At 35.4% G+C, this 26,433-nt stretch overlaps 3 protein-coding genes across 4 annotated transcripts in view; 2 read left to right on the top strand and 1 right to left on the bottom strand.

The window, feature by feature from the left end:
* Positions 1 to 1,946, top strand: part of LOC103911722 (uncharacterized) — a 146,818-nt gene extending 144,872 nt beyond the window's left edge. The window contains exon 5 of the transcript XR_015944860.1: positions 1,809 to 1,946. The gene's annotated coding sequence lies outside the window, so the exon portion shown is untranslated. The remainder of the gene's footprint in view (positions 1 to 1,808) is intronic.
* tctn1 (tectonic family member 1) overlaps positions 1 to 26,433 on the bottom strand; it is an 845,382-nt gene that overhangs the window by 238,125 nt on the left and 580,824 nt on the right. The window lies entirely within an intron of this gene.
* On the top strand, positions 1,266 to 2,831 carry LOC141376303 (hepatic lectin-like). Of its 2 annotated transcripts, none has more exons than XM_087270176.1 (5): positions 1,266 to 1,526; positions 1,708 to 1,989; positions 2,161 to 2,306; positions 2,425 to 2,525; positions 2,632 to 2,831. In XM_087270176.1, exons 1-5 carry the CDS (start codon positions 1,346 to 1,348, stop codon positions 2,768 to 2,770), a joined length of 849 nt encoding a protein of 282 aa, XP_087126302.1. In that variant the 5' UTR covers positions 1,266 to 1,345; the 3' UTR covers positions 2,771 to 2,831. The 2 variants fall into 2 exon arrangements, with proteins under 2 accessions (XP_087126302.1, XP_087126303.1); XM_087270177.1 differs by having other exon boundaries at positions 1,795 to 1,989.

Genomic DNA, 26,433 nt, shown 5'->3' on the forward strand with positions numbered 1-26,433 from the left:
TTGGCCTAATCCTAGATGCAATCCTGAATTTTATTCTGAAACATCATTTATTCTGGAAAGTCATTTTTGTTCCCTACCTCTAAACCCAACTCTAACTGTAGGCTATTCCCAAAATCAGAGGGGAATAAAAGTTAGAGACGCATCACCCTAACTGTAAGCCTAAACCTAACATAAACTGTAAACTTATCCCTTTTTTTTCATTGGAATGTTGTTCCAGGATCAAAATAAAAGTTGTCCTACTTGGTGAAATCACATTAACCCTAGGTGGTTAAACTGGTGGATTATTATTTTTTACAGGACAACTTGATTTTTCAATGTTAGCCCTAAGTGGCAATAGTATCTGGAACTGGAACTCTCTGACTTGCATTGTCAGACACAATGCACTCATTAAAGCTAGTGACATCACTGTGAGGCGTAGGGTTAGGGGTGGGGTAAAGTGTGAGCATTAAAAAGCATTGCATGCAGCTCAGATTGCGACTGCACCAGGTCTACATCCAGACCCTTCTGCAAAGTTAAGGAGTCCATTAAGGACCAGCACAGTTTGCTTGTTTGCTGGTGATCAGGTGATGATCTGAAAACTGTAACTTTCAAATTAATCTTGCTACCCACATACTCATTTTAAAATCCCTCCTTGACAAATTTAATTACAGTTTGAATCTTTGACGAGAGCTGATCCTTTTGTGTTCAAAATGAACAAAAACCTCTGGGGACAAGGTCAGTTTTAACATTGACAGCAGTGATTGTAAGTACTTGTTTGTTCAGGTTAGCAACAATAACTAAGCAGGATTGGCTTATAAGTGAAGTTTCATAAACTAATTTCGAGAGGAGCATGTGATATGATTGTGCACCGCTGGCCACTCATCCGTAATCAGTAATAATCCAATCAGAATGATCCTAGCTTAGTATAAATGGATCACTTCATTTTGGAAGAATCCCCGCTTCCACCCCATCTCCTCCTTTTTCTCCCCTTCTAAAGGGGGAGCGATCGAGACCTACCTGATCTTGGTTCTCCTGATATGCTTCTAGACCTGGGCTCAAATATCTCCGAGCTCAGGGCTCTCTCCCGAGACAGCATGCCAAACCTGCTATAAGTGCCTAGCATATCTAAGTGGGAACTCTTGAAATCATTCTATTAGGATGCCATTTATGCATTTTTCTGAACATCCTGTTCTGCACCAGCAGCAATGACTCAATGTGTTTTGGGGCAGAGTGGGTATGTCTATGCATTTCCTGTCCTTGAATATCATGTGATTCACACATTGACCACAAATGGTTCTAAATTGGTCTCAACTTCAAGATAAAAGACAAGCTGAAAACATACCAAGATAATGAACACACTGCTATAATGTACAACAATACTAAGAGATCAGAGATGACAGATGGTATTTATGAAGAAGTGGAGATAATTGAAATACACAGAGGACAAAGTGTGGAAATGATGGTTGATATTTATGAGAGCGCAGATACTGTGAGACGTCATGATCTGAAGACAAACACAGAGACACAGCAGCCGCTTCAGCACACAGGTACTCACATCATTCAGCTCATACACTTTATAAAGAGCATTTCTAGTAAAAACAAGTACCTCTGGGTTACAGAGAAATATTTTGAGCTAAAATAGATGATAAAGACTTTAAGAGTAAATGTCATTAGAGTGAATGAGAAGTGTGAAGTGTTGAAATGTAGTCCTGTGTTCTTCATCATCAGGAAGCGTCTCCGTAAAGAGCAGAAAGCAGAGAGCAGTAGAAGTGTGTTTGTGTTTACTGTGTGCTTTTCTGTTGACGGCTGTTATAGTGCTTAGCATCCAGAGAAAACACTTACTAACACACATCACTGAACTCAATGAAGAAAGAGAGAAGATACTGACTCACAACAATAACCTGACTGAAGAAAGAGAGCAGATACTGAATCACAACAATAACCTGACTGAAGAAAGAGAGCAGATAAAAAAGAAGATCGATGAACTCCAGCATGGCTTTTATACACAGGGTAATCATGTTTATTCTCCCTAAATCATTAAAAACTGTTATAATTTTTCAAGTTTAAATCTTTTTTTTTCTCAATCCTTCTACTCCAAACAAATAAACAATTGCATACACATTATGCATAAATCAAAGACAGACCATCTGAAAAAACATTTACACTGAGTTGTGCTTACAGATCAGCTCGCTGAGAACTTTAAGTGGATTTACTACAGATCCAGTTTCTATTATATTTCATCTGAGAAGAAGAGCTGGAGTGACAGCAGACAAAACTGTCAACAAAAACGAGCCGATCTGGCCATCATAAAGAGCACAGAAGAAAAAGTGAGTCTCTTGAATACTTAGTTTGTTTACACACAGTGACGTATGATGATCTGTTTAAATTATTAATTATTTAATTTCAGTATTTGATAGATTACATTTTATTGTTCAATGATCACAGGAGTTTTTACTGAAGGCTGCAACTTCTAGTTCTTTTTGGATTGGTCTGACAAAAACAGAAGGAGCGTGGAAATGGATTGACGGCAGCACTGTGGCCGATTGGTGAGAGATCACTGAATTTAACTGATTATTAGTCTAAAAGTCTCTCTATTGTCAGTACCATATACACATAATTGAGCCCATTGAAAATGTCTTCATTGTGTTTCAGGTTTTGGATTATTCAGTATTATAGCTGGTACAATTATAACTGTGCTCTGGTGACATCATCATATTGGAGACCTGAGTCATGTTCTTACTCAAACTACTGGATCTGCAAGAGAACAATTCTAAAATCACTCATTACATAAAACATGTATTACTTAAATGTGTGCATCAAATGAAATAAAGCCGATGTGTTTTTGAAAAGCATCAGTTTCGCTTTGCATTTCTAAGTACAGGGGTTTGACAATGAAACTAAAACACATAGCCAAATTAGTGTTGAAGGTTTCATAGCCAAATTTGACCATGCTCATGAGAAAATATCTGGTGTTTTGACCTGAAGAGAGTCTTTAACACTTTATCTCCCCTGCTGCTCACATCAACAACATTCAAAGCCAGCAGACAGACTGATGGTCCTTCTTTCTTACTGGTGTGACTCAAGTAATAGATGGATCACTGCTGATGTGTATTTGTCTTTCCTCATCAAAGCCCAGACTCTCTACCAGGAACTCAATTACAGCAGCTTTCATCCACTTCCTCTTTCGCAAACACCAAGATCCAAAATATTAAGGGGTAAGATCTTAAATACTTACTTGACAAATATGGATGCCTACTAAGCCTAGTAAATAAATACAACATTAACAATAAATAAACCTTGAACTAATGTGCTTTATCTATGTAAATATTTGATTATCATATGTACAGTTTGGCTAAAAGTAAGCCTCTATCTGGTAGATTAGCACAATTAAATAGAGATTTCATTAAGAGAGGCTTTTTTAAGTTTTGTTTTGTAATTTTATATATCTAATGGCATTTCATGCTGCAGAAAAAAATGTAGGTTTGAGCAACACCATCTACTGATCTCTTGAGTAAACTAACATTTCATTAGCACAGCAAAGCATTAAGCCAACAGTCTTTTGAAAGGCAAAACAACAGACTTTAAAGGAGATGAGCCATTTAGAACACAATACACTCTCTGATTTAAAAGTCCTATCACAACGGCCAATAACAAACATTATTTCAGAAGCAAATTCCAACAGAACAGATTGGATATGACACAACCTCTAAATAATTCAACAGCCTGTACAAATGCTGCATATCTATATAACTGAAATATGTCTTTTGCATCCAGTCCCTGCTTGCTTAATCTTCGTGACATCTTATGATCGCTGGTGTACCTCTAGGCTTGGTGTTTGGCCCTCTGCTATTCCTGATACACACACCTTTAATGAGCCCCATCATTCTGATTTCCCCAAAACTCTTATGGCAGTTAAACACAGCTCTACCAGTCATTCCAGTTGGAAGTACCAAGAAAAATCTCAGCTTGCCTTTTGTAGAAAGTAAAATAACAAATAAATTGAATATTTGAATATATTATAAACATTACAATTCTTATCCTTCAAACTGAATGGAAAAAAACAGCCTGATCTCACGAGAAAACGTAAGTATTTTACGTTTTGGCAGTTTAGTGGCTAATTTCAGTCGTAAGAAAATGTACGATTTTAAAAAGGAGGCGTGGCACCTAACCCCACCCCTAAACACAACCGTCATTGGGGGATACGCAAATCGTACTAAAATGTACGAATTAGATTGTACGAATTTGTACGAATTAGCCACTAAATGAAAAAGTTACAAATTGCCGTGAGATTGTGTTGAAAAAACAGACAAGCTAGAAAGTATTTACTCACTGCTTTGTTTCATGTCTTGTATGCGATGCAAAGTCATTAATAAATCAGAAGCATCCAGATACTTTCTTAGCAGTTGCGATAAATAGTTCTTCTCTGGACAACTTTGGAAATTTGGTTTGAAGCTTTAAAAATATTGTGCACTTCTCATCCATGCTGTTCTAATTTCAGGTTCCTTTACATAAGCATGAACTGAATAAATAAATGGAAACGTAAATGATACAAATGGCTGCACACTCAAACCACACCTATGCAAACTGGCACACCCTTATGACAGTTTGCAATCAAAATGGTTGATACCATGTTAAAGTATTCAAATGTAATGTTGATATCTGATACTGCTTAAGCTAATTGCAGTAAGTAACTGCAATGCTTGGTTAATGAGGCTTTGTTTTGATTGCTCCACCACCCAGGTCAGATGTGAACTGCTCTGGCCATTTTTACAAATAGCTCCAAACTTGTGCATTAAGATGGTAAAGCTAATCAATTATGTAATAATGCAAAAGTGGAAATGTGTTGTTCTTGAACAATGAAGCTCATGGAAACCTCCACCCTAAACGAGTGTCATTGTCTTTTGTCAATACTGTAAAAAAATTAAGTAGAGCTTACACAGATGTCACTTTCAAACCAAGCAGCTTTCTGTTAGAGAGCACAACAAACTCATTTAACCAAATTCAAGCAAATTCAAAATCAGTTTTACATACAGGAAAAATTGGACACCGCCTATGAAATTTCACTTAAGTAACTTTTAAACACCACAGTTCTTGGTTGGCAAATGAGGAAAACTCACATGCCCAACTTAAATGCAAATAAAATTTGGATGATGAATTTTTTGTTCTCTAGTTCAGTGGTTCCGGTCCTTGGATCAATTGGTACCGGGCCGCAGAAGAAATCATTAATTATTTCTGTTTAATTTATTATATGAGTCTGAATGATCTTTTATTTTGAAAAGCCTTTTGTTTTGAAAAATTACCGTATTCTCTAGGTTACATCTCAGTCACTTGAGTGCCCAAATTTAATTCATAAGCTGCAAAATGAGTAACAAACAGACGTCTTTGGAAAGTTTCTTTGCTAAGGGAAAAAGGCCCAGTGAAGGACCCGTGTACTGCCAAGGAATGGATCCACAACCCATTTATCAACAAATCAGGTGATTCTAGCATGTCTGTGCAAACAGATCAACAGCTGGTGATTGCAAATGACAGCAGCCGTTCGCATATTGTTATCCATAGAGTTCGCGCAAGTTCGTTATTCCCAATGGAGGTGTGGGTGCAAGCGGCATGACCCGCTCGTGCAGACGAACCAAGTGAATGAATGCCCCGAGTGCACTGACAGTCATGTAACAAAACCTGACCAATCAGCTTCAGCTTGTATGGAATATACACATTTCGGTAGACTAATAATCTCAGACAAGCACAGAATACCCAAACACTGCAGTGCTTTGTAATGTTTTTCCATAACCGAAGTGTCAGGGTTCTGCCACTCTGGTCTTGTAAATTCTTGTTTTGGTGGCAGAGCTCTGAGACTACCCATGTCTGGTCCTGTCTCTGTGGCCACGCGCGCTCTGCGTCCCTCAGATGTGCGCGCTCTTGTACTAGTGTTTGTGTTTGTTCTGTCAGCATCGTGCTGCTTTATTCTCGGCGCCTCCGTCTAGTTGGTTTCAGTTTTGGTTGTCGCTGAGATGAAGCATGCGCGTTGCTTATGTGTGAGCGCGCACGGTAAGGTGTTTATCTATCGTGTGCTTGTGTCTTGCGTCTCAAAGCACATGGCTCTGTGTTTACATTGTGGTCATGTGCTTTTGTCGTGTGCTTCAGTGTTGTGTTAGTCTTGTCATGAACATGCGGTTAATGAGTTCTCTCATTGGCTGCATGTTCTTGTCCTGTTTTATGTGAGTGCATGGCTGGTGTTGTCTCTCTGTGTCATGCGCTCTCCCATCCTGTTGTGTTGTCATGTTCACCTGTGTCAATTTACTTTTTGCTTTATAATCCCCTCATGTTTTCTGTTTTGTGCCAGTTCGTCGTCGATAGTTCCCTGTCCTGTTGTGTCCAGCCCTGCCTTGTCCTGCCAGTCCTGTCCAGTCAAGTTTGTTTGTTCGTTTATTTGTTTTATTAGAATTTTCCCCCTCGGGTTGTTTGTTTTGCCTTTTTGTTTTTATTTTATTATTAATAAAAACCCATTATTGCTGCACCTGAGTCCTCGCTCCTTTTTCCCTAACCACGAACGTGACACATCAGAGTGACAGCAATGTTTTGTCAGCTTGTCATCCTCTAAGAAAGTTGACGGTCGCCTATGAACCAACCCCTCCCCACCCCCAAGTCCATAGTAAAAGTGTTGACCGGCCTACAGTGATAATAAGGTTGAGGACCAATGCTCTAGTTCATGTAGATTCCTAATAAAATTACTGGAGTACACTCACAATATTTTCTTCAAGCAACGTAAAATGACCACACCAAGAGGGAAAGGCCCAGTCGAGACACAATCCATTATAAATCAACTGTGCAGGTCAGGCAAAAATAACTGTTGAGGAAACGTGCGTAGCCTTACTTGGTCAGAACAATGGGACGGGAGGGCGGCTCAAGAACGGTTACAGTAGAGGGAAACTAGCTATGACCCCCAAGGAGCCGGTGGAAGACTCGTGGCTTCCTGACCCCATTCATACACCCTATGCACCGTGCAGCGTGAAGAGGGGCTCTAGTGCACAGGATAGGGGTCAAGAGGCCAGAGAAGGCTGGGGGTCCGACGACGGAAAGGTTCCTGTCCAGGGAAATCCTGTCTTTCAACAGCAACACATCATGGATCAGGACCCTCACTGTGTCTTCGGGCCCCTCAGGGACTGTTAGGTCCAAACTGCAGATCTGCAGATTGTCTGAAAAAGCTGGCCACACTTCCTTGACGTTTTATGATTGAACCTGAGGTCAAGGAGAGCGTACGCCAGGAGCAGAGGAGTTTCCGATTTACAGAAGCAGCACAAAGATCATCAACATCTTCAGCATGCACTCTTAAAAATAAATGTTTTTAGGGAGCAGAACCTTTAACATCTATGGCACCTTTAAATCAAAAGTTTCTTTATACTGGAAAAGAACATTTCACACCACCAGTTTCATAAAGTGTACATTCGGACCAATCTACATGCATTACTGTAGGGGCTTTGATCCTACATTTATTTAGTATCATTTGTTGAGCCTTGCCATATATAACGGTAAGGATAGAGATTGATAGACATAGAGATTCTGTGATGCATGTCAGACTTGACAATAGTATTGGAACCACCCTCAATGCTTGGCTCCCTGAGAACTAATTTCCCCCGTACCATCTTAATAATTGTTTTGACAATGTATTTAGGAACCCCGAAGTGACGCAATTCATCCAAAAGCAACATCAAGCAATGCATTCAACAAATTTAACAATTGAAGGATGCTACAATCAAGGCTGTATTCATTGTGTCTTATTTTGAGATTTTGGGAATTAGGAATGTTGACATATCATTAGACTCTATTAGAGTTTTATTTTATTGCTTTGTTTATTAAAGTGTTTGATTGTGTGTTCTTAACAATATTTAGTTTGGTTTTTTTTCTCATATGTAAAGAACATTGAAAAACATTTGACATTTTAAAAGGCTATATAAATAAACTTTGACTTTAAGTTTATCGGTTGACAGAAAATGAATGGGAAGAAAGTTGCGTTAAGCAGAAACTTTATTGATTAATGCCAGTTCTAAACTAATCCAATGTAATTGGATAATGAAAACATATATCACACCGGAATAAATAAATTAAATAAATGTAATAGAAATATTTTAGATATTTGTGGAAATGTTTGACTTACAAGGGCACACTTTTCTATTTTGTTTGGCAATGTGAGCAGCACTTGCAATCCTTTTGGAAAGAATTAAAAGGTATGTAATCTCTAAAACTATTGGTAAATAAAATCCAGTTTGCCCTAAAATTTGTAATCTTGGTCTTTTTCCACCTGCCTTATTTCATATGAATAGAAGTTTAAAAAACCTGAGTCTGATGCATGCAAAGCACCTTATTGCTATTCAATGGAACAGTACTCATGGTCCCTCTTTGTCCCTCTGGATTAAGAAAATGTCTTCTTGTATGGCAAGACTGACTTACTCAATTCAACAAAGAATGCATTTGGGATTTCTTCCTTTATTTTTTAAATAAGAATGGACTGACTTGTTTGATATTTGGTTACTATTACATTATGTATGTATTAATTAATTAATTATTTTTTTGAAACAATATAAGTTTGTTTTTTTTTTGATAAAAAAAAAGTTTATTGGTTAAAACAGCAACTTGCAGAGCCAAACATCATTAGCACTAAATATCATTCTGTATATATTGGATCTTTTACATCACCACCTAAACCCATTCGTTGTGGTGTTCCACAAGGATATACTTTTGGCCCTCAATTATTTTCTCTTTATATGCATCCTTTAAGCTCAATACTCCACAAACATAACATAAACTATCACTGCTATGCTGATGACCTCCAACATTAATTTCCTATCAAACTAGGAAAATATTTACTTTAGGACACATATTTTATGCTTAACCAACATTAAGACCCGGATGACCAATAACTTTCTTCAACAGAATGAAAATAAAACAGAAGTGCTCTTATTAGGTCCTGCTGCTACTAACGATTCAATTAAAACTCAGCTGGTATTCCTAAACAACAATCTGCACAATAACACAAAGAATCTTAGAGTTACTTTTGATCTACTTATACAGTTTGACAAGCATGTAAATGCAGTTGTGAAAAGATCTAGAAACTGTAGCCCATGCTTTAATTTCCTCTCGGTTAGACTACTGCAACTTCTTGTACATTGGTCTACCCCAGTCAACACTCTCTCGGTTACAGTTGGTTCAGAAAGCAGCCACCAGATTAATAACAGGAACTAAGAAAAGCAATCATATCCTCCCTGTCCTTACCTCATTGCACTGGCTTTCTATAAAATTCAGAGTTGATTTTATAATCATTCTTTTCACATTTAAAGCATTGCACAATTCTGCCCTGGTCTATGTAAGTGAACTTATTAGGCCATTTATAGCTTGTAGACCATCTCCCTTTAAACATCAGGATTTCTCTATCATTGGATGCTTTTAAATCTAACTTAAAGACTTATTTTTACTGCCTGGCCTTTGAGTGATGCATACATGTTAATTCTCATCTGTTTTTTAGTATTACAGATATACACACACATTTATATATATATATATATATATATATATATATATATATATATATATATATATATATATATATATATATATATATATATATATATATATATATTGTAGCGAGTACACCGGTGTCACATCGCCCTGGTCAAGGATTCACCCCAGCTGGCACCTCATCAACACTCGATCGATCTCAGCTGGTGCTAATCAAGAGGAGACACACATAAGCCAGCCCCACACACGAGGAAGACGAGCTTCATTCTTTCATGACTCCCTGCAATAACGCTTCCCTGCTCTAAAAAAAAAAAAAAAAAAAAAAAAAAAAAAAAAAAAAAAAAAAAAAGCTTAAACCAGCCTAGGCTGGTTGGCTGATTTTAGCTGGTCGACCAGGCTGGTTTTAGAGGGGTTTTGGCCACTTCCAGGCTGGTTTCCAGCCATTTCCAGCCTGGTTTTAGCTGGTCAGGCTGGAAAATGACCAGCCAAATCCAGCTAAAACCAGCTTGACCAGCCTGGTTTAAACTGGACATAGCTGGATTTGGCTGGGCTCCCAGCCTGGCTAGGCTAGTCAAGCTGGTTTTAGCAGGATTTAGCTGGTCATTTTCCAGCCTGACCAGCTAAAACCAGGCTGGAAATGACTGGAAACCAGCCTGGAAGAGGCCAAAACCCCTCTAAAACCAGCCTGGTTGACCACCTAAAACCAGCCTAGGCTGGTTTAAGCTGGATTTTTTAGCAGGGTTGTACCTCTCTGTCTCTTACCTACAGTGGACTCCAGCTATTGATCGATCCAGCACCCGAACTCTCACTCTACCTCACCATTTTCCTAGAGCACCTGAGCACCTATCCCAAGAAGAGCACTGCATTTACTCTGTTCACCTTTGTTCACCGTGTAAATAAAGCACCCTCTGGGGAGTTGTTTGTAACGCCACGCCATTGTGTTTGTATTTTCCCTCTGCCTCGCTACTATATATATATATATATATATATATATATATATATATATATATATATATATATATATATAGTTTGCCTTGCCTAGCAGACACAGGCTACTGGAACCATTATCGTTATTAATTTTTATGTTTTTTTTACACCTAAAATGCTGTGCTTTATCCATGTATTCACACTGTCATTGTACATATACCTCACAATTCCTATTGTGTTAGATTAGAAAGCTCTGATCTGATCTAATTTAGTTCCCCAAACACTATTCCTAGAACAAAAATTTCCTGTAGTGAGCTTGGCAATAGTTCTAGGAACTATAGAAATATTTCTCCAGTGGCCAAGTCCTATTTTATATTATTATCTTGAATTAAAAGTGGTGCTATAATTAAAATTCACTACAGCCAACAGTTATTTTAACAGATTTTATGAAATAAAAATCATCCAGTGCATCTTTAGACACCTAAGGTGCTTCCTGCATGAGAAGCGAGACTAAAAGCTGAATATACTGGGTTGTGAAGGCATGTCGGCGGTATGCATGATGCGATCGCACCGGATCTATGGGTGTGAGACCAGGAGGGCTCATCCTCCCCGATGCACAAAGCATCCCTTCATGAGCCGCTCTATTCTCTCCATTGTGAGCGTGGTTTTAGGGCAGTCTCAAGCTCTCGCTCTCTCAGGCCTGTCACTGGAGCTAAATGACTTCCCTGTCATCAGCTGAGCACACAGCCGGTTCAGCTGCAGGCATTCAGGAGCGCTGAGCTGACAGCTCCCTCCTGATCACAGAGGCTCACTGAGGCACTTCTTAAATGGTATGCCGTAAATTAAATGAGGCTGAGCAACATTATGCGGCCTTAATGAGAAGACATGACCTGTCTGTCAAAACTAGAATGGACAACCTGTCTAAATGCAAAGGCACACTGAAATACACACATATTTGCACAATGATTATGAGTGTGTGTAATATTTTCAGAAAAAGGTTCATGAAAGTACTTCTAAAGGGTCTGGGGGCTTTTGTCATAAGTAAATATTGGGAGAAAAATTTAAGGAAGTCATTTAGTCATTTTGCAGACGCCTTTACTCAAAGCAACGTAAAGTTTAGGAGGCATTCAGCGATTCAACAGAAAAAAAGCATTGCGCACAAGAAAATCTTATTATACAAAGTAACTGTTTGTGCTCAGAGAATTCAGTGCTAGAGTTAGGAGAGGAGGGGGTGTTTCTACAGGTGGTTTGTTAAACCCACTCACCAGTGTGAAGCACACTTCAAAAATGCACAATGTTTTATATATATATATATATATATATATATATATATATATATATATATATATATATATATATATATATATGGGGTGATTGTAAGAATGTGTCGGTTAAAGTGGCTATGTTTACACTGCGAGGCTTAATGCTCAAATCTGATTTTTTTCCTAAGATCAGATTGTTTTGCATAGCTGTTGACATTCCTGTTATAAATGCGGCTAATATTGGATGTCCAGCGTGAACAGATCATGTTTCTAAACTGACCCACATGCACAAAAGTACAGTTATGGACAGCACAAAATGTCTAATTATTAATTAATTATGCCTGTATGAAGTGAATAAAGCATGTTGTCAGATAATGTTTAATTTAAATATTTTACAGACAACCTTTGCGTTTTCTATGAACTCGTTTTAATAGTCTGATTGTGCATTTTAGTGTTTCAAACCTGTGTGTTTTGTGATTGAAACACTGATGATTTGTCATTTATGACAACCGCGGTGGGCGTCTCTCTGACCACAGATGTAGTGAACTCATCAAGGGTTCATGAGCAGCTGCAGACTGAATTGTGAAGGCAGGACTCACACCTGGTTCACCTGTGTTGAAGTTTATAAGGTTTGCAGAGTCTGATAACCTAGCCTACTGTAAATTCATTTTAATTGGTTATAAACAGGCAACATAGTACTGCAGTAGGTAGTGCTTTCGCCTCACAGCAAGAAGCTCGCTGGTTCGAGTCTTGGCTGGGTCAGTTAGCATTTCTGTGTGGAGTTTGCATGTTCTCCCTGCGTTCGTGTGGGTTTTCTCCAGGTGCTCCCGTTTCCCCCGCAGTCTAAAGACATGCAAATAAACTAAACTGGTGATAGTGTATGTGTGTGAAAGAGAGTGTGTGAAGGTTTCCCAATGATGGGTTGCAGCTGGAAGAGCATCCGCTGCGTAAAACCTGTGCTGGATAAGTTGGCGGTTCATTCCACTGTGGCAACCCCAGATTAATAAAGGGACTAAGCCGAAAAGAAAATGAATAAATGAATGGTTATAAACAAGGCTGTATCAAAGTCCCTTTAGGGCAAGTCATTTCACTTGGCCGCCATCTTTGAAATACCTCTCAGGCCGTATGCTCGGGCATTCTGTCTAAATGGGGAAACATCTAATTCTCCAAAACTGCTTGCCAAGCTCATATTTGAATTTTATATTAGAAATCACTTATAAAATTAATCAACAACTGTGTCTTTAGTTTCATTTCTAAACATCCAAATCACATAAAATCTGCAGAAACTCGCATCTTGTTCAAGTCCCTCTACCGGAGACTAGTCAGCCCATAGCGATCGATGACTGGCTCCTGTAGTAGAAGGTGGGCTTTAATCACCATATAGCGATTGATGACTGGCTTCTGTACTAAAAGGCGGGCTTTATTCACCATATGGTGATCAATAATTGGTTCCTGTACAAGATGGCGGGCTTTATTCACCATATGGTGATCAATAATTGGCTCCTGTTAAAGATGGCGGGGTTTATTTACCATATAGGGATCGATGATTGGCTCCTGTACTAGAGAGTGGGCTTTATTCACCATATAGCGATCGATGATTGGTTCCTTTACTAGAAGACGGGCTTTATTCGCCACAATGACCGTTACACTTTTCCCTATTCAAAAAGATACGGGTGACTTCTGTATTCTATAGTCTTTGGCTGTATCCAGTCAAAACTCATCAACGTGAAACTGAAACGTTGCCTTCTGGCATATTGAAGTATTTCATCCATAACAAAAAAAGTTTTAAAAGGAACCTGTTGCATTGGGTTTTGTTAATGTATTAATTATTTAAGTGAAATATAGCTATTCCATTTAGGCCTATGCATTTTATTATTTTCATATATGAAATCTTATCATGGTAGTATTTTTAATGAACACTCCTTTTTTGAGGGGTCACAGGTTAATGGTTGATTTTTGGTTAACAAGCGCCAGTTGTCATTCAAAAATATTCAAAATGAACAACAATTTGGGGGTAGAGTATTTGCCTGGTCGAGTGTGCTACTTTGCTTTGACACTGCAGAGTAGATGATGTTTGCAGCACGAGCCAGTACATAGTAATGACGTGTGTCGATCAAAACATATTTAAAAGTCACATGAATTCCAACATAACCTTTTACTCTGGTTCAGACTGCAAAATATCACATCTGTATCTGATTTAATACCACATATGAAAGTGACACAAATCAGAATTTAAAAGATCAGATCCCACGTGGTTTGGGCTGTTCACACTGTTATGACAAAAACAGATCTGAGTCACACGTGGGCAAAAAAATCTGATTTGGGTCACATTTGCCTGCAGTGTGAACGTAGCCACAGAGATGAAAGAGTTTGTTTTCTGCATGTGATTTGTTGAGCCCACTTACTTGTAAGATTTTATATATTTTTTATAGCAAATATATTAATATATTTTTATAGCAAAAAGTATTAAGCCGTTTATGATGATTTAAATAATTCATTTCTATTATTTGTTAGCAAAAAAATTATATAAGTCAATAGATTATATGCTATAAGTACTAATATTCTTACATAATTTTTTTAAAGACAGTACAGTATAGTAAAGGTCAGTATATTGACAAAAAAGAATATTGCACTACACTAAATTATCTATAAATTAGAAGTTTTAGCGATTTTGTGATTCATGTTTTTATTTGATATTTTAAAAATAATTTTTCCCATTTATTTATGCTTTTGAATTACATTAGGAATCTTTGATCTTTTTAAACAACTTGACTTTTATTAACTTTTGAAAAGTTTGAAGAGATATATTCTCTGGGTTGTTGCTCTATATTATGATATACCTTGTAATAATCTGCTATATATTATTTCTTATACATCATTTCAAACAAAAATGTCAATAAAAGTCCCTTTGTTAAACTGTAGAGTTGAATTTTTTAACATCAAAAGTCAACAAAGCAGATCAACAACATCCCATAATGCAAATCACAACCATAAATAATCATAAAATACTTGTGAATCACAAAATATGGTAACTTTTAATAAACAGATATTTTCTTTACAGTGTATAACTTACAATATTACAATATCTATCACCCAACAACAACGTACAATTTAGATTTTTCTATTTCTTCTAGAGCTTTTATAAAGAGCTTTAAATGAATCTAAAAGTCTCCCTGTTGGGCAACAGGGTAATTTACTGCATCAAGGACATGACAGACAGAGTTAATTAATGAAATAGGCCAACACTTAACTATAACCTAATGTAATTACGTTGATCCTAAATAAAGAAGTACAGTATTGATGAACCTAATTTCTTTAGAATCGCTAGCTAATAGATGACAAACCCTGCAAGAACCAAAAGAGGTCAGACAGTATTCATTAAATAAATAGTGTCAAACAAACTGAAATAAAAACTTATAGCCCATAACTCGACACACTTAAAAAAAAGTAAAAAGCAATATCATTAATGTGTTGCTCTTCATATGAAACCACCGTAAGCAATTGTAACAAGAAGACATGCTATAAAATGTCCTTTTGGTGCTCGTCAACATTTAGATGGTGCTAAAGCATTTCTAGTCCAAAACAGCTAGATGCCACACACAAACAATCACACACCCTCGTCCAGACAGGTGCTCATCAGGTGGAAGGACCAACAGCAACTGGCATCAATATTTCAACTGCCTAATTTAGATGCACATGCTTTTCTTTCTACAACATTTTTAGCACTTCATAAATCTGACTTGTCTCCCAGTCTAGTCTAGAGGGAGCAATGACACCACCTGTTGGAAAATGGTGTAAGTAAGTAAAGTGCTAATGCATTTTGAAAATGATAGCCAGCATCTGGCTGGTCTTTGCTGCTGGCTATATACTGGTCAAAAATAGAAATTATCAAATTGCTCTTCTAAAAAAATAATAGAATAAAATAAATATATTTAGATGAATTTCACAAAAGTGGCAAAAATTACACAAAAGAAGATACTTTTAGATGCTTATATGATAGCTTACACCTTTGTTTACTTTTATTTTTCACCTTACTAAATTTCCAACATTTCCAAATGGTCCACAGTTTCTCCCCTTAACAATGACATTAGCTAAAAACAGGTTATATTCATTGAGCATAGGCAAGAGGAAGGTAAAGATTATCCTTTTGATATGCTAGATTCAGAAGGTAATGTCATTCATTAATATAATATAATATAAATATATATTAATGCTAAATATAGTTTTCCTGTTGTCCTCAAGTAATTTCCTATAGTATAAAAGCAATGGTCTTGCTCGTTTAATTAAGTGTTTGTGAAGTTGGAACTGATTTATTTTTTTATTATTGTCAGAAGAACATTAATGAACCTAAATGTAGCCGAATAAATATTTTTTTTCCATGATCTATTTTTTGCTGTCATCTACATCTTGTTATTGATCATGGTTTGGTTAATAGTTTAAATTTATATAGGCTATTTTTCATGCTAATTACAACTATATATATATATATATATATATATATATATATATATATATATATATATATATATATATATATATATATATATATATATATATATTCACTTTTGTTTTTTTGTGTTATTTGGGCCATATTATTTATATTATGACAGTCACGATTTGTTATTGTTTAACAACTATTCTGTTTATCTTTATTTCCCAACAGCGTTGTTACACTAAACAGTTAAAAAATTAAGTCTTTGGTAAAAGGATACGAAATGCCCAGGCTAATCCAGGGATTACATTGTAATAAAGCATCAATTTACCGTTTCGTCCAGATCCACAGTGGTTAAATCTTACAGGTCATGAGGTAACACGACCTGCCCGCCACTTCTGCTCTCCGCCACTGACGTTTTGAGCGCAGTTAAAAGTTCAATAAGAGCATTTGTTGAGAAACAGCGTCATCTGCTGGTCTACCAACAGTCAAATTGCGTTTTTGATTATAAATTGTGATTTGAAGAAACGAATAAGCAGGGGAAAAAAAGAAAAAAAAAAGGAGACATGCAGATTACAAATGCAAGGCAGCATCCAGATACTATTGGGGTTGAGCCCACGTTCTTATGTTTGCATTTATTATTTAAAAAAAAAAAGCAAATTGTAAAAATATATATACATCGTGGACTTATGTATGTTATTATTAGCCAATATAAACCATTTAAAAGAGCATTTTTGTGTTCAGGTTAAAAAATTTTTGTAGTGTTTAAGTAATGTATGATAACTGTCACAACTTTGGAAACATCAAGCTAAACTTATGTTATTTATATGAAATAAAAGCATGGAAATATATTTTTAAATATAACTTAGCCAAATTCTTTGCTTGAAATATGTATTTTCAACACAGTATTTAATCTCTCAAGATCCTTCAGAAATCATATCAGTTGTGTAAAAATTAAGCAACACTGGTAAAAAGTTATATATTACTAATTTAAATCTAAATTAGTTTTAAATTTAAATAAAAAAATAAAAATAAAAATAAAAACATGACAAATACAGCCGGGGGTAAACAGCAAAACTAAAACATAGGCCAATTTAGTGTTGGAGGTTTCATGGCTAACTTTAAACAGCCTGGTGGCCAGTCCTCATTGATGTCAGATTCCACCAGTAAGATCAGAGTGTGAAGGAATAATAATAAGTAATAGCACAGCTTTGCTTAAATCATTGTGATGCACACAACGGTCACACTTTACAATAAGGTTCATTAGTTAATGTTACTTAATGCATTTACTAACATGAACAAACAATAAACAATACATTTACTACTGTATTTGTTCATGTTAGTTAACGTTAGTTAAGGAAAATACAGTTATTCATTGTTAGTTCATGTTAACTCATGGTGCATTAACTAATGGTAACAACCATGGACTTGGATGTTGATAATGCATAAGTAAATGTTTGATTATGATTAATAAACGCTGTACAAGTGTTGTTCATGATTAGTTCATGTTAGTAAATGCATTAACTAATGAACCTTATTGTAAAGTGTTACCCAAACAACATTATGTATGACATATCAGAATTCAAAAGAGGACAGATTGTTGGTGCCATCTTTGACCAAGACAGCAAGTCTTTGTGATGTTCTAAGAGCCACAGTATGCAGGATAATGTTGAAATAACAGCAATAATGTCAGAATACCAGTGTGTGTTGATAAGGGAATTGTTTCCTAACCATTAGACAACAATCGAAATAGATTCATATCAGATATGGAATATATCTGATTGGGTGTGGTGGGTGTTACCTCCTAATTGGTATATGGTTTTAAGGGATAAGGTAAAACTGTTGCATCTAATACTAACCGTTAGACAACAGCCTGACAACTGTTTTGAAAGATAGAACCATACAGGGTGTGTTTTTCCTTATGGTACATATTGATAAGATGTGACACCACCACTCTCAGAGAGCACATCTCCGTCATTCTAAACAAGAGCCTTTGTTCATTGCCGAGTGGGATTCTACAAAACCAAACAGCAGGTTTCACTATTAGAGACAACTGTGAACAAATTCATGAAGACTGCATTTCATATTCTTCTGTGAGGACACGACAAAGCTTTGCTAATGTTTTGGAACAATGCTATTTGATAAACATCAATTTCCTTCTTTTAAATTCAGAAAAAAGAGAAGTAATACTTATTGGACCAAAATCCTGTACAGAGCAGATTTCACAACTCCACCTGCAATTAGAGAGTTGCAATGTCAGCATTATCTCTACTGTGTTATATTTGACAGCAACTTAACTTTTGAAAACCACAAAAAAAAAAAAAAAAAAAACGACTTCTTTCATCAGAGAAATATCAATAAGTTACGAAGTATGCTATCTATCTCAGATGCAGAAAAACTGAATGCCTTCTAGGCTGGATTACTGTAGTGCTCTGTTTGCTGATTGCCCAGCATCCTCTATTAAGAAACTTCATTTAGTGTAAAGTGCAGCTGCCAGACTTTTTACTTGGTCAAGAAAATATGACCTTCTACTGGCTGCCTGTTACGTTTCCAATTGATTATAAAATACTGCTTATTACATATAAAGCTCTATATAATTTAGCTTCTGTTTATCTAACCAATCTTCTGTCTCGCTACAATCCAACCCGCTCTTTAAGATCTCATAACTCAGGGCTTCTGGTAATACCCAGAATAGCAAAGTCTACTAAAGGAGGCAGATTTTTCTCATTTATGGCTCCTAAACTCTGGAATAGCCTTTCGGATCATGTCCGAGGCTCAAATACACTCTCTCAGTTCAAACCTAGATTAAAGACCTATCTTTTTAGTTAGTCATACATGCAATGCATCACATAACAGTATGATGTATGAGGGTGCTCATGCAGGTGAGTGGGCTTGACTAACACTCCATCTTGCTTAATGCACAGGCATTTTGTTAGAAGTACTTCTGTTTTATATGTTTGCTTTTATGTTTTTTTTATATTTCTCCTATTTTCATTTATAGCACACATTTTGTAAACAGCTTTGAAACAAAAAATATTGTAAAAAGCGCTTTACAAATAAACTTCAATTAAACTGAAACAGTTTGAAAAACTTGCCAGTATAAACTTTAAACCTGAGTTTCACACTGTTGGATCGAGGAGCGAACTTTTCATTGTGGCAAGACTGGAAGATACACGCAACAATCATCAGTGACTCTGTTGATTTCTGGCACTACCGTGCTTAGGTCACAATTCAGCTGAGCTTCTAACACAGTGGTGTAAAGTACTTGAGTAAACAGACTTTGTTACTTTACTTAAGTATTTTTTTTTAACTTTGTACTTGTATTGAGTATTAAAAATATAAGCAACTTTTACTCTCTACTAGACTACATTTTTGATTGAATATAGGTACTCTTTACTCCACTACATTTGAACTGACGCTTACCATTTCTCATTACATTGTGATTGTGCACGACAAGTCGGCATCTTTATCTCCTTTAACATCAGGTGCATTTAGCTGTGAGTTTGAAATGTATTTTTCATTGAATTTATATGTAATTTACTAAGTTAAAAAAAAACACTGCTCCTCTTTGTTTAATTTTAATACAGAGAAAACATCCTAATTTGATCCCAATTGAAAAACTACTCAAAATAAAAGTATTGCCCCCCTCTGAGACTGAGATTTGAATAACATCAAAGTCAGCTCTGAATCTTATTTTACTGTTTTGCTGCTTTTTTGGATGTTTGAGTTTGACTGAAACTTTTGTTTTATTTTTTTTTCTGCTATTTTAAAACATTGAGGTGTTCAATTTAATTTCAATATTAGGAAATAAAACATTTCTTTGTAATCTTTAAGCCTACATTCAGTATGAGTAAAATACTTAAGTTCCTTTAAAATCAGATACTTTAATACATTTACTCAAGTCTTATTGGAATTGGTGACTTGTAACTTGTAATGGAGTAATTTTTACTGTAAGGTATCTGTACTTTTACTCAAGCATGGTTTTCAGGTACTCTTTACACCTCTGTTCTAACATAAGAAATACATATACCTAAAAACCGACAAAGGTCAGTTTAATGGTCAGTTAAGTGATTGATGCTATGAATGACAACTGATTATCTTGTTCTAAACGCTTGACAAATCACAAGAAATGAATGAAAATTGTGAGAACTCTGGATAATTCATGGGACAGTATGTTTGATGTTTGCGTTAATGGTGCCTAACCAACAAGTTTTATGATTAGAAGAGCTCATAGATGCAATGTCTGAAGTTTCTGTTGATTCTGATTCACTGATGTTCTCTGTATGTCGAATGTAAGTATCTTACATAAAAAATTAGTATAAAAATGAAGATAGTGACAAATGAGAAATTGTTGATTCTCTGGTCACATTCTAGATAAAAACATGTCATCGTGTGTACAATTTCTTTGTTACCTAAACAATCTGTAATGTTGTTAGATAGATTTTAAAGATAACCATTTCCTGATATTATTACGTTTATTTCCTTGATTTAAATAAAAGACACACAAGTTTTATATTATTCTTTTGTGAGTTGGTGAAACAGAAACATGCCTGAACATGTCTCACGAAAAAAGATTTATTACCATCCATCTAGCCCTGGCGCTTTAGGAGGTAAAAAATAAACATTCAAAAGATACCGTGCTTAAGGATAGAGCAGTCCGGCTAAGTTATAAACACCTATCAGATATGTTGACATGTACACTTTACATAAAATGGCTTCTGTGAAATACAAATGAAATAGAGTTTATGGTGTGAATACCCAGTTCCAAGCTGATTCAGTTGACATGTCCACCTATTCTACATAAACGATGGAAATAAATTTATGCTGACTTGTATTGATGTATTCAGCAAGTATACATGGAGTCGAGTGCTGTAGAGTGAGAGAAAAATCAAGGTTACTAAAGCGTTAAATTATACTTGATGAGGGTTGCGCTCTTAGAAAATTGCAGACGGACCAAGGTATACAGTACATATAATTCTAGTCTACAAAGATTTATTTTATTTTTGAAGCATTTAAAGCACACTTTGAAAAAAAAAAAATACTAATACAACTAGTGAAAATAAATATATTTTAATATACTTGTTCAAGTTCACTGAAGCAATACTAAACATTTAAGGGTATTTTTAATGTATAACTTTGACAAACTTATAATGCATTTGATTTGGTCATAACATCTCTCCAATCCAGTTCTATGAATCCTCCATAATACACACACTTATTAATGATTCCTACTTGTCTTCCTTGTGATGAAAAAAAAGCAAAATCTGATATGTAGTGGGGGAAAACTACAGATGCTGAATTCAAAGCGGGTTCATGTCAAAAGATAAATGCCACATGCTTCACGAGCTATGCCACTTATGCTGCTGTCTGTTGTGCTCTTTAGTTATGTTATCTCTGTCAATAAACAGTGATGAGCGGGAATCCTTTAACTAGCTTATTCCAACCTAGCTTATTCTGCGGCAATACTTATTTACCGGGCCCCTGGACCTGTGCTCATAATGACCGTTGGTTAATCCGGCCCTGCTGCCAACTCTCATACAAAAACCATATTTATAGCGTTTTCTAAAACCCTTTTTACAAAAAAAAATAATAAAAAAATCCAGAACTAGATGGTCTGCTTATAACACATGAAAATTAATGTTAAAGCCTAACAAAATCAGCTGTCTCATGCATTCCTCTGTACTTCAAGTCAAAAGCCATAATGAGGAGTTGTGAAATCAGAAACACCACCTTGAACTTTTTAATAATTGAAATGTTGTGCAGTGAGAGGTGTTTTTATTCCTGACAATTTTGTCATGTTTGTAGATGACCTAGAATGTGTTTAAGGCTGATTTATACTTCTGCGTCAAATGCACGCGTATGCTATGGCGTTGACACATAGCCCTACACCGTGGCCGTCGCCGTAGCTGATGTGCACCTCTCGAAAAATGTAACTACACGTTGCAACGACGCCTAGCGCAAGCTCTGTGATTGGTTGGCTTGGTAGCGCTGACGAGTCTGGGCGGGACAGAGTGCCGCGCGAATTAGTTGCTAGTGCAACTGGCATTTCAGAAGTGTTAAAGCAGACTAACAGAGACAGCGCCGTACGGCGTTCACTTGACACAGAAGTATAAACCAGGCTTTAGTGTCATTATTGTAACACATACCAATCATCCAAACCAATCAAAGTGTTCTATTAATTAAGAATTTTTAGCATTTAGAGTTTTATTTTTATCTTTCATGCAAACATTACCACCGCAGTACGGTACCTGTACGACTTGGGAACCACTGGAACAAAACTTGGCAATATAATCAGTGTCACCTATATTATCTCTAAAATGCACTTTCTTATCGTTATTTACCATTAGGAAAAATACACCCTGTATGATGCTATCTTTCTCAAACAGTTGTCAGGGTGTGGTCTAACGGTCAGTGGGTGATGCACCAGTGTTTCCTTATCAGCTAACAACATATATCAATTAATAGGAACCACCCATCAGATACGTGATCTATATCTGATATAAATGTATCTTACTCAAACAGTCATGAATGCATGGATGTTGTCTACAGATTAGTAAATATTTTCCTTATAAACAGACACACACACACATACATACACACATTCACACACCGAACACATAGGAGAAACACTCAAAATAGTAAGGCTAAACAGAAATATAAATGAGTTTACTAATTATAATATAATATAATATAATATAATATAATATAATATAATATAATATAATATAATATAATATAATATAATATATTATAATATAATATAATATAATATAATATAATATAACATAATATAATATAATAGTTTATTCAAAATAATAAAGGTATAATAAATTAAATGGATAATTAAAATATATACTGTTTTAATAACAGTTGCAATAATTTAATTAGTTTTAATAAATTCTAATTACTGGAATTATAATTTAATCAATCTGATTACAACCTAATTACCGGAATTCTAAAATATAAATAGTTTTAACTGATGAGAATCTAACAAATATATAAAGTTATGTATAAAGAGGCGGCCTTAAACTGGAAGTCATCAATCAAATTTTGACAGGTGGTTCATCATAAACTATATATCATGCCATTGTCTAGGCCCAATGTTTTTGTTAGATGGACGTGTTGCTGCCAAGGACTACCAAACCATTTTGGAGGACTGTGTTTACCCAATGGTTCAATCAACGATGGTGCCGTACAGGATGGTATAGGATGATAATGCACCAATACACACAGCAAGACTGGAGACAGAGTGGTTTGATGAAAATGAAAGTGAAGTTGAATATCTCCCATGGCCTCCACAGTCACTAGATCAATATTGAGACACTTTAGGGTGTTTTGGAGAAGCGAGTCAGGAAACGTTTTACTCCATCAGCATCACATAATGACCTGGCCACTATTCTGCAAGAAGAATGGCTCAAAATACCTCTGGATACTGTGCAGGACTTGTATCAGTCATTCCCAAGTCGAACTGATGTTGTATTAGCTGCAATAGTAGCCCCTACACATTATTAATGAATTATTGCAGCCTAAAACCAGGTGTCTCAGTTTCAGTTTTAATGTCCAACCCCTGTACTTTCACATTAGTATGAGAAAGTATCTTATGTTACTTTTGGAATTTTGAAAAATATTATTATGATGGCATAATATTGTCATATAATACTTTTTCCCTAAAGCTGAAGTTGATATGATATGATGTTGATATGATGATATAATGTTGCAGAATATATTTTTTTCTAATAAATTCTCATGTAAATGTAAATGCTGTAATTTATTCTCATTCCTAAAAGTGATGTAAAGCAGGAAAAAAATATAACAATAATAACAACTAATAATTAATAATGATCAATGACTAAAAGGGCAGCAAATGATATCATCATGTGAGACTGAAGGATGATGTGAGACTGAAGACTGCAGTAATTCAACTCTAAATCAATAAATCAATCAAACAAACAAACAAACAAACAAACAAATAAATAGATAAATAAATCTTTGTTTTTTAATGTATTTTTATCAAATGGATGCAATTATTGTAGGGATAAAAACTTTATTCAAAATCATGAAAAAAAAAAAAAAAAAAATATATATATATATATATATATATATATATATATATATATATATATATATATATATATGTGTGTGTGTGTGTGTGTGTGTGTGTGTGTGTGTGTGTGTGTATGTATGTATAGACTATGTATATTGGCAAAAGAATAATGTGTAAATTATATATATATTTTTTTTCTTGCATAATTCAGAACACAAACCCAGTGTCCTATATTGTAGTAAATATTATGTTCTCTAATGATTAATGTGATTTGTATCAAGTCATAATAAGCACCCAAGTTTTTATGATTCCCTCGTACTTCCAAAACACAGATAAACATTATCTACGCATGATAATGAAGAAACGGAGCCCTTTGGAAACAAAACAAAAAACCTGTCACTGCTGCATTCCTTAAAGACGTAAACACAATGGCTTAGAGCTGTTTGCTAGCTTCTTTTTCTTAGAACATCCAAAGATAGGACATGTAAATGAGAGCTCACCTCAGCCAATCAGCATCCAGAATAGAAACTTCCTTATTTGAGGAGCCTCATAGGGGAAGACAAGCCTCAACGTGAAACTAAAAGTTTCTGCAAAAGGAATGTTTTCATCATGGAATTTGTAGAACTCATCATGTGATGGGGAAACTCCGTTTATATCACAAGAGCATGCACAAACAAAAAGAAATGACGTTAGATGCAAAGAAAAACAGTGTTGCATACGTATGATTTGATGAGAATATGAAGAAGTGTGAGATTTAATTGTTGAGTAATTCATTTTGGGTTTAACTTACCTAATTTGGTGTCTCTGGAAAATAATGATGATTTAAACATTCGTTTTTTAGCCTACATCATAATTTTGTTCATTTGTTGATTTGATTTTGTTTATCGCTCTCATTTCTGAGTAACTTTGGATAAAAACATCTGCCAAATTAATAAATGTAATGTTCAATATGTTTTGTGCATTATTTTGTTATTCATTCCTTCATTTTCTTTGGTTTAGTCCCTTTATTTATTAAGGGTCACCACTGCGGAAGGAACCGACAACTTATCCAGTATATGTTTTACACAGTGGATACCCTTCCCGCTGCAACCCATTACTGGGAAACACTCATACTCTCCCATTTACACACATACTCTACGGACAATTTGTTAATCCAATTCACTTATACCGCATGGCTTTGGACTTTGAACACAGGGAGAACATGCAAACTCCACACAGAAATGCCAATTGACCCAGCTGGGGCACGAACTAGTGACCTTCTTGCTGTGAGGCTGTAGTGCAAACCATCGAGCCCTCGTGCCACCCATTATTTTGGTATTAGTGATATATTTTCAGACTTGATGAGTAAAAAATATTGTTTCCATTTTAAGTAAAAAGTTAGACTAAGCACTGTAATATATAGCACAAATTAATTTACTAACTGAGGCCTACATATGGGCCTCATGATATCTTATAACTGGACAGAATGAACAAAATGTAAAAAAAAAAAAAGGATTATTCCACCAAATATTAGATTTCCAAACTCTTATGAAATAAAAAAAAATGGTATTTTGATGTTTAAAAAAATAATAAACTTTAAACACGTGAAAAAAAAATGCTTTAAATTAAACCTCTAAATGCTGACGGCATTTTGTTGTTTTTTGTGGTTGTAGAATGAAACTAATATTAACATTGTGCTCAAACTCACACACACACAAAATAATATTTTTCCTGCTTAAGCTACTTATCAAAAAATGTGCTGAAACAACACAATTCTTGAGTTTATTGGGGGACAACTTAATTGTTTTATGTTTAATCCGCTTAATGTGAAAGGGACATTCTACCAAAAGCGTATATTTTCACTTAAAAAATGTGACAAGGCCTGACCTTTAAGCTTGTCCTTCTCAAACAATCATACAAAAACAAGTATAAAATCATGCAACGCATCCAAGATCACTGTCAGCTTGATGTCACAAATGATGTCACATGCATAGTCATTGCCTTACCAATTGAATGCAAATTTGACAGGACTAACAGAAACATGGGGACAATGGTCAAATAGCATTTATTTGTAGAATTTGTTTATAATTAATGTTTTTAATCAATTGTTTTAATCAATTTTAATAAATCAGGGAATGATAACAACTTGCTATTTCTTAAGTATTTTATTTTCCTAAATAACAGGAACAGGTTAAAGGCACCAATGACAGGGTTTGTACATTGGTAAAGTGTTTTAATTAAGAAAAACAATTTGACAATCAACAGATAAACTCACAGAAATCCACCATCAGTCCATTTTTTAT

The sequence above is a fragment of the Danio rerio genome, chromosome 10, assembly GCF_052040795.2.
Source record: "Danio rerio strain M-AB ecotype USA chromosome 10, GRCz13ab, whole genome shotgun sequence".
Lineage (NCBI taxonomy): Eukaryota > Metazoa > Chordata > Actinopteri > Cypriniformes > Danionidae > Danio > Danio rerio.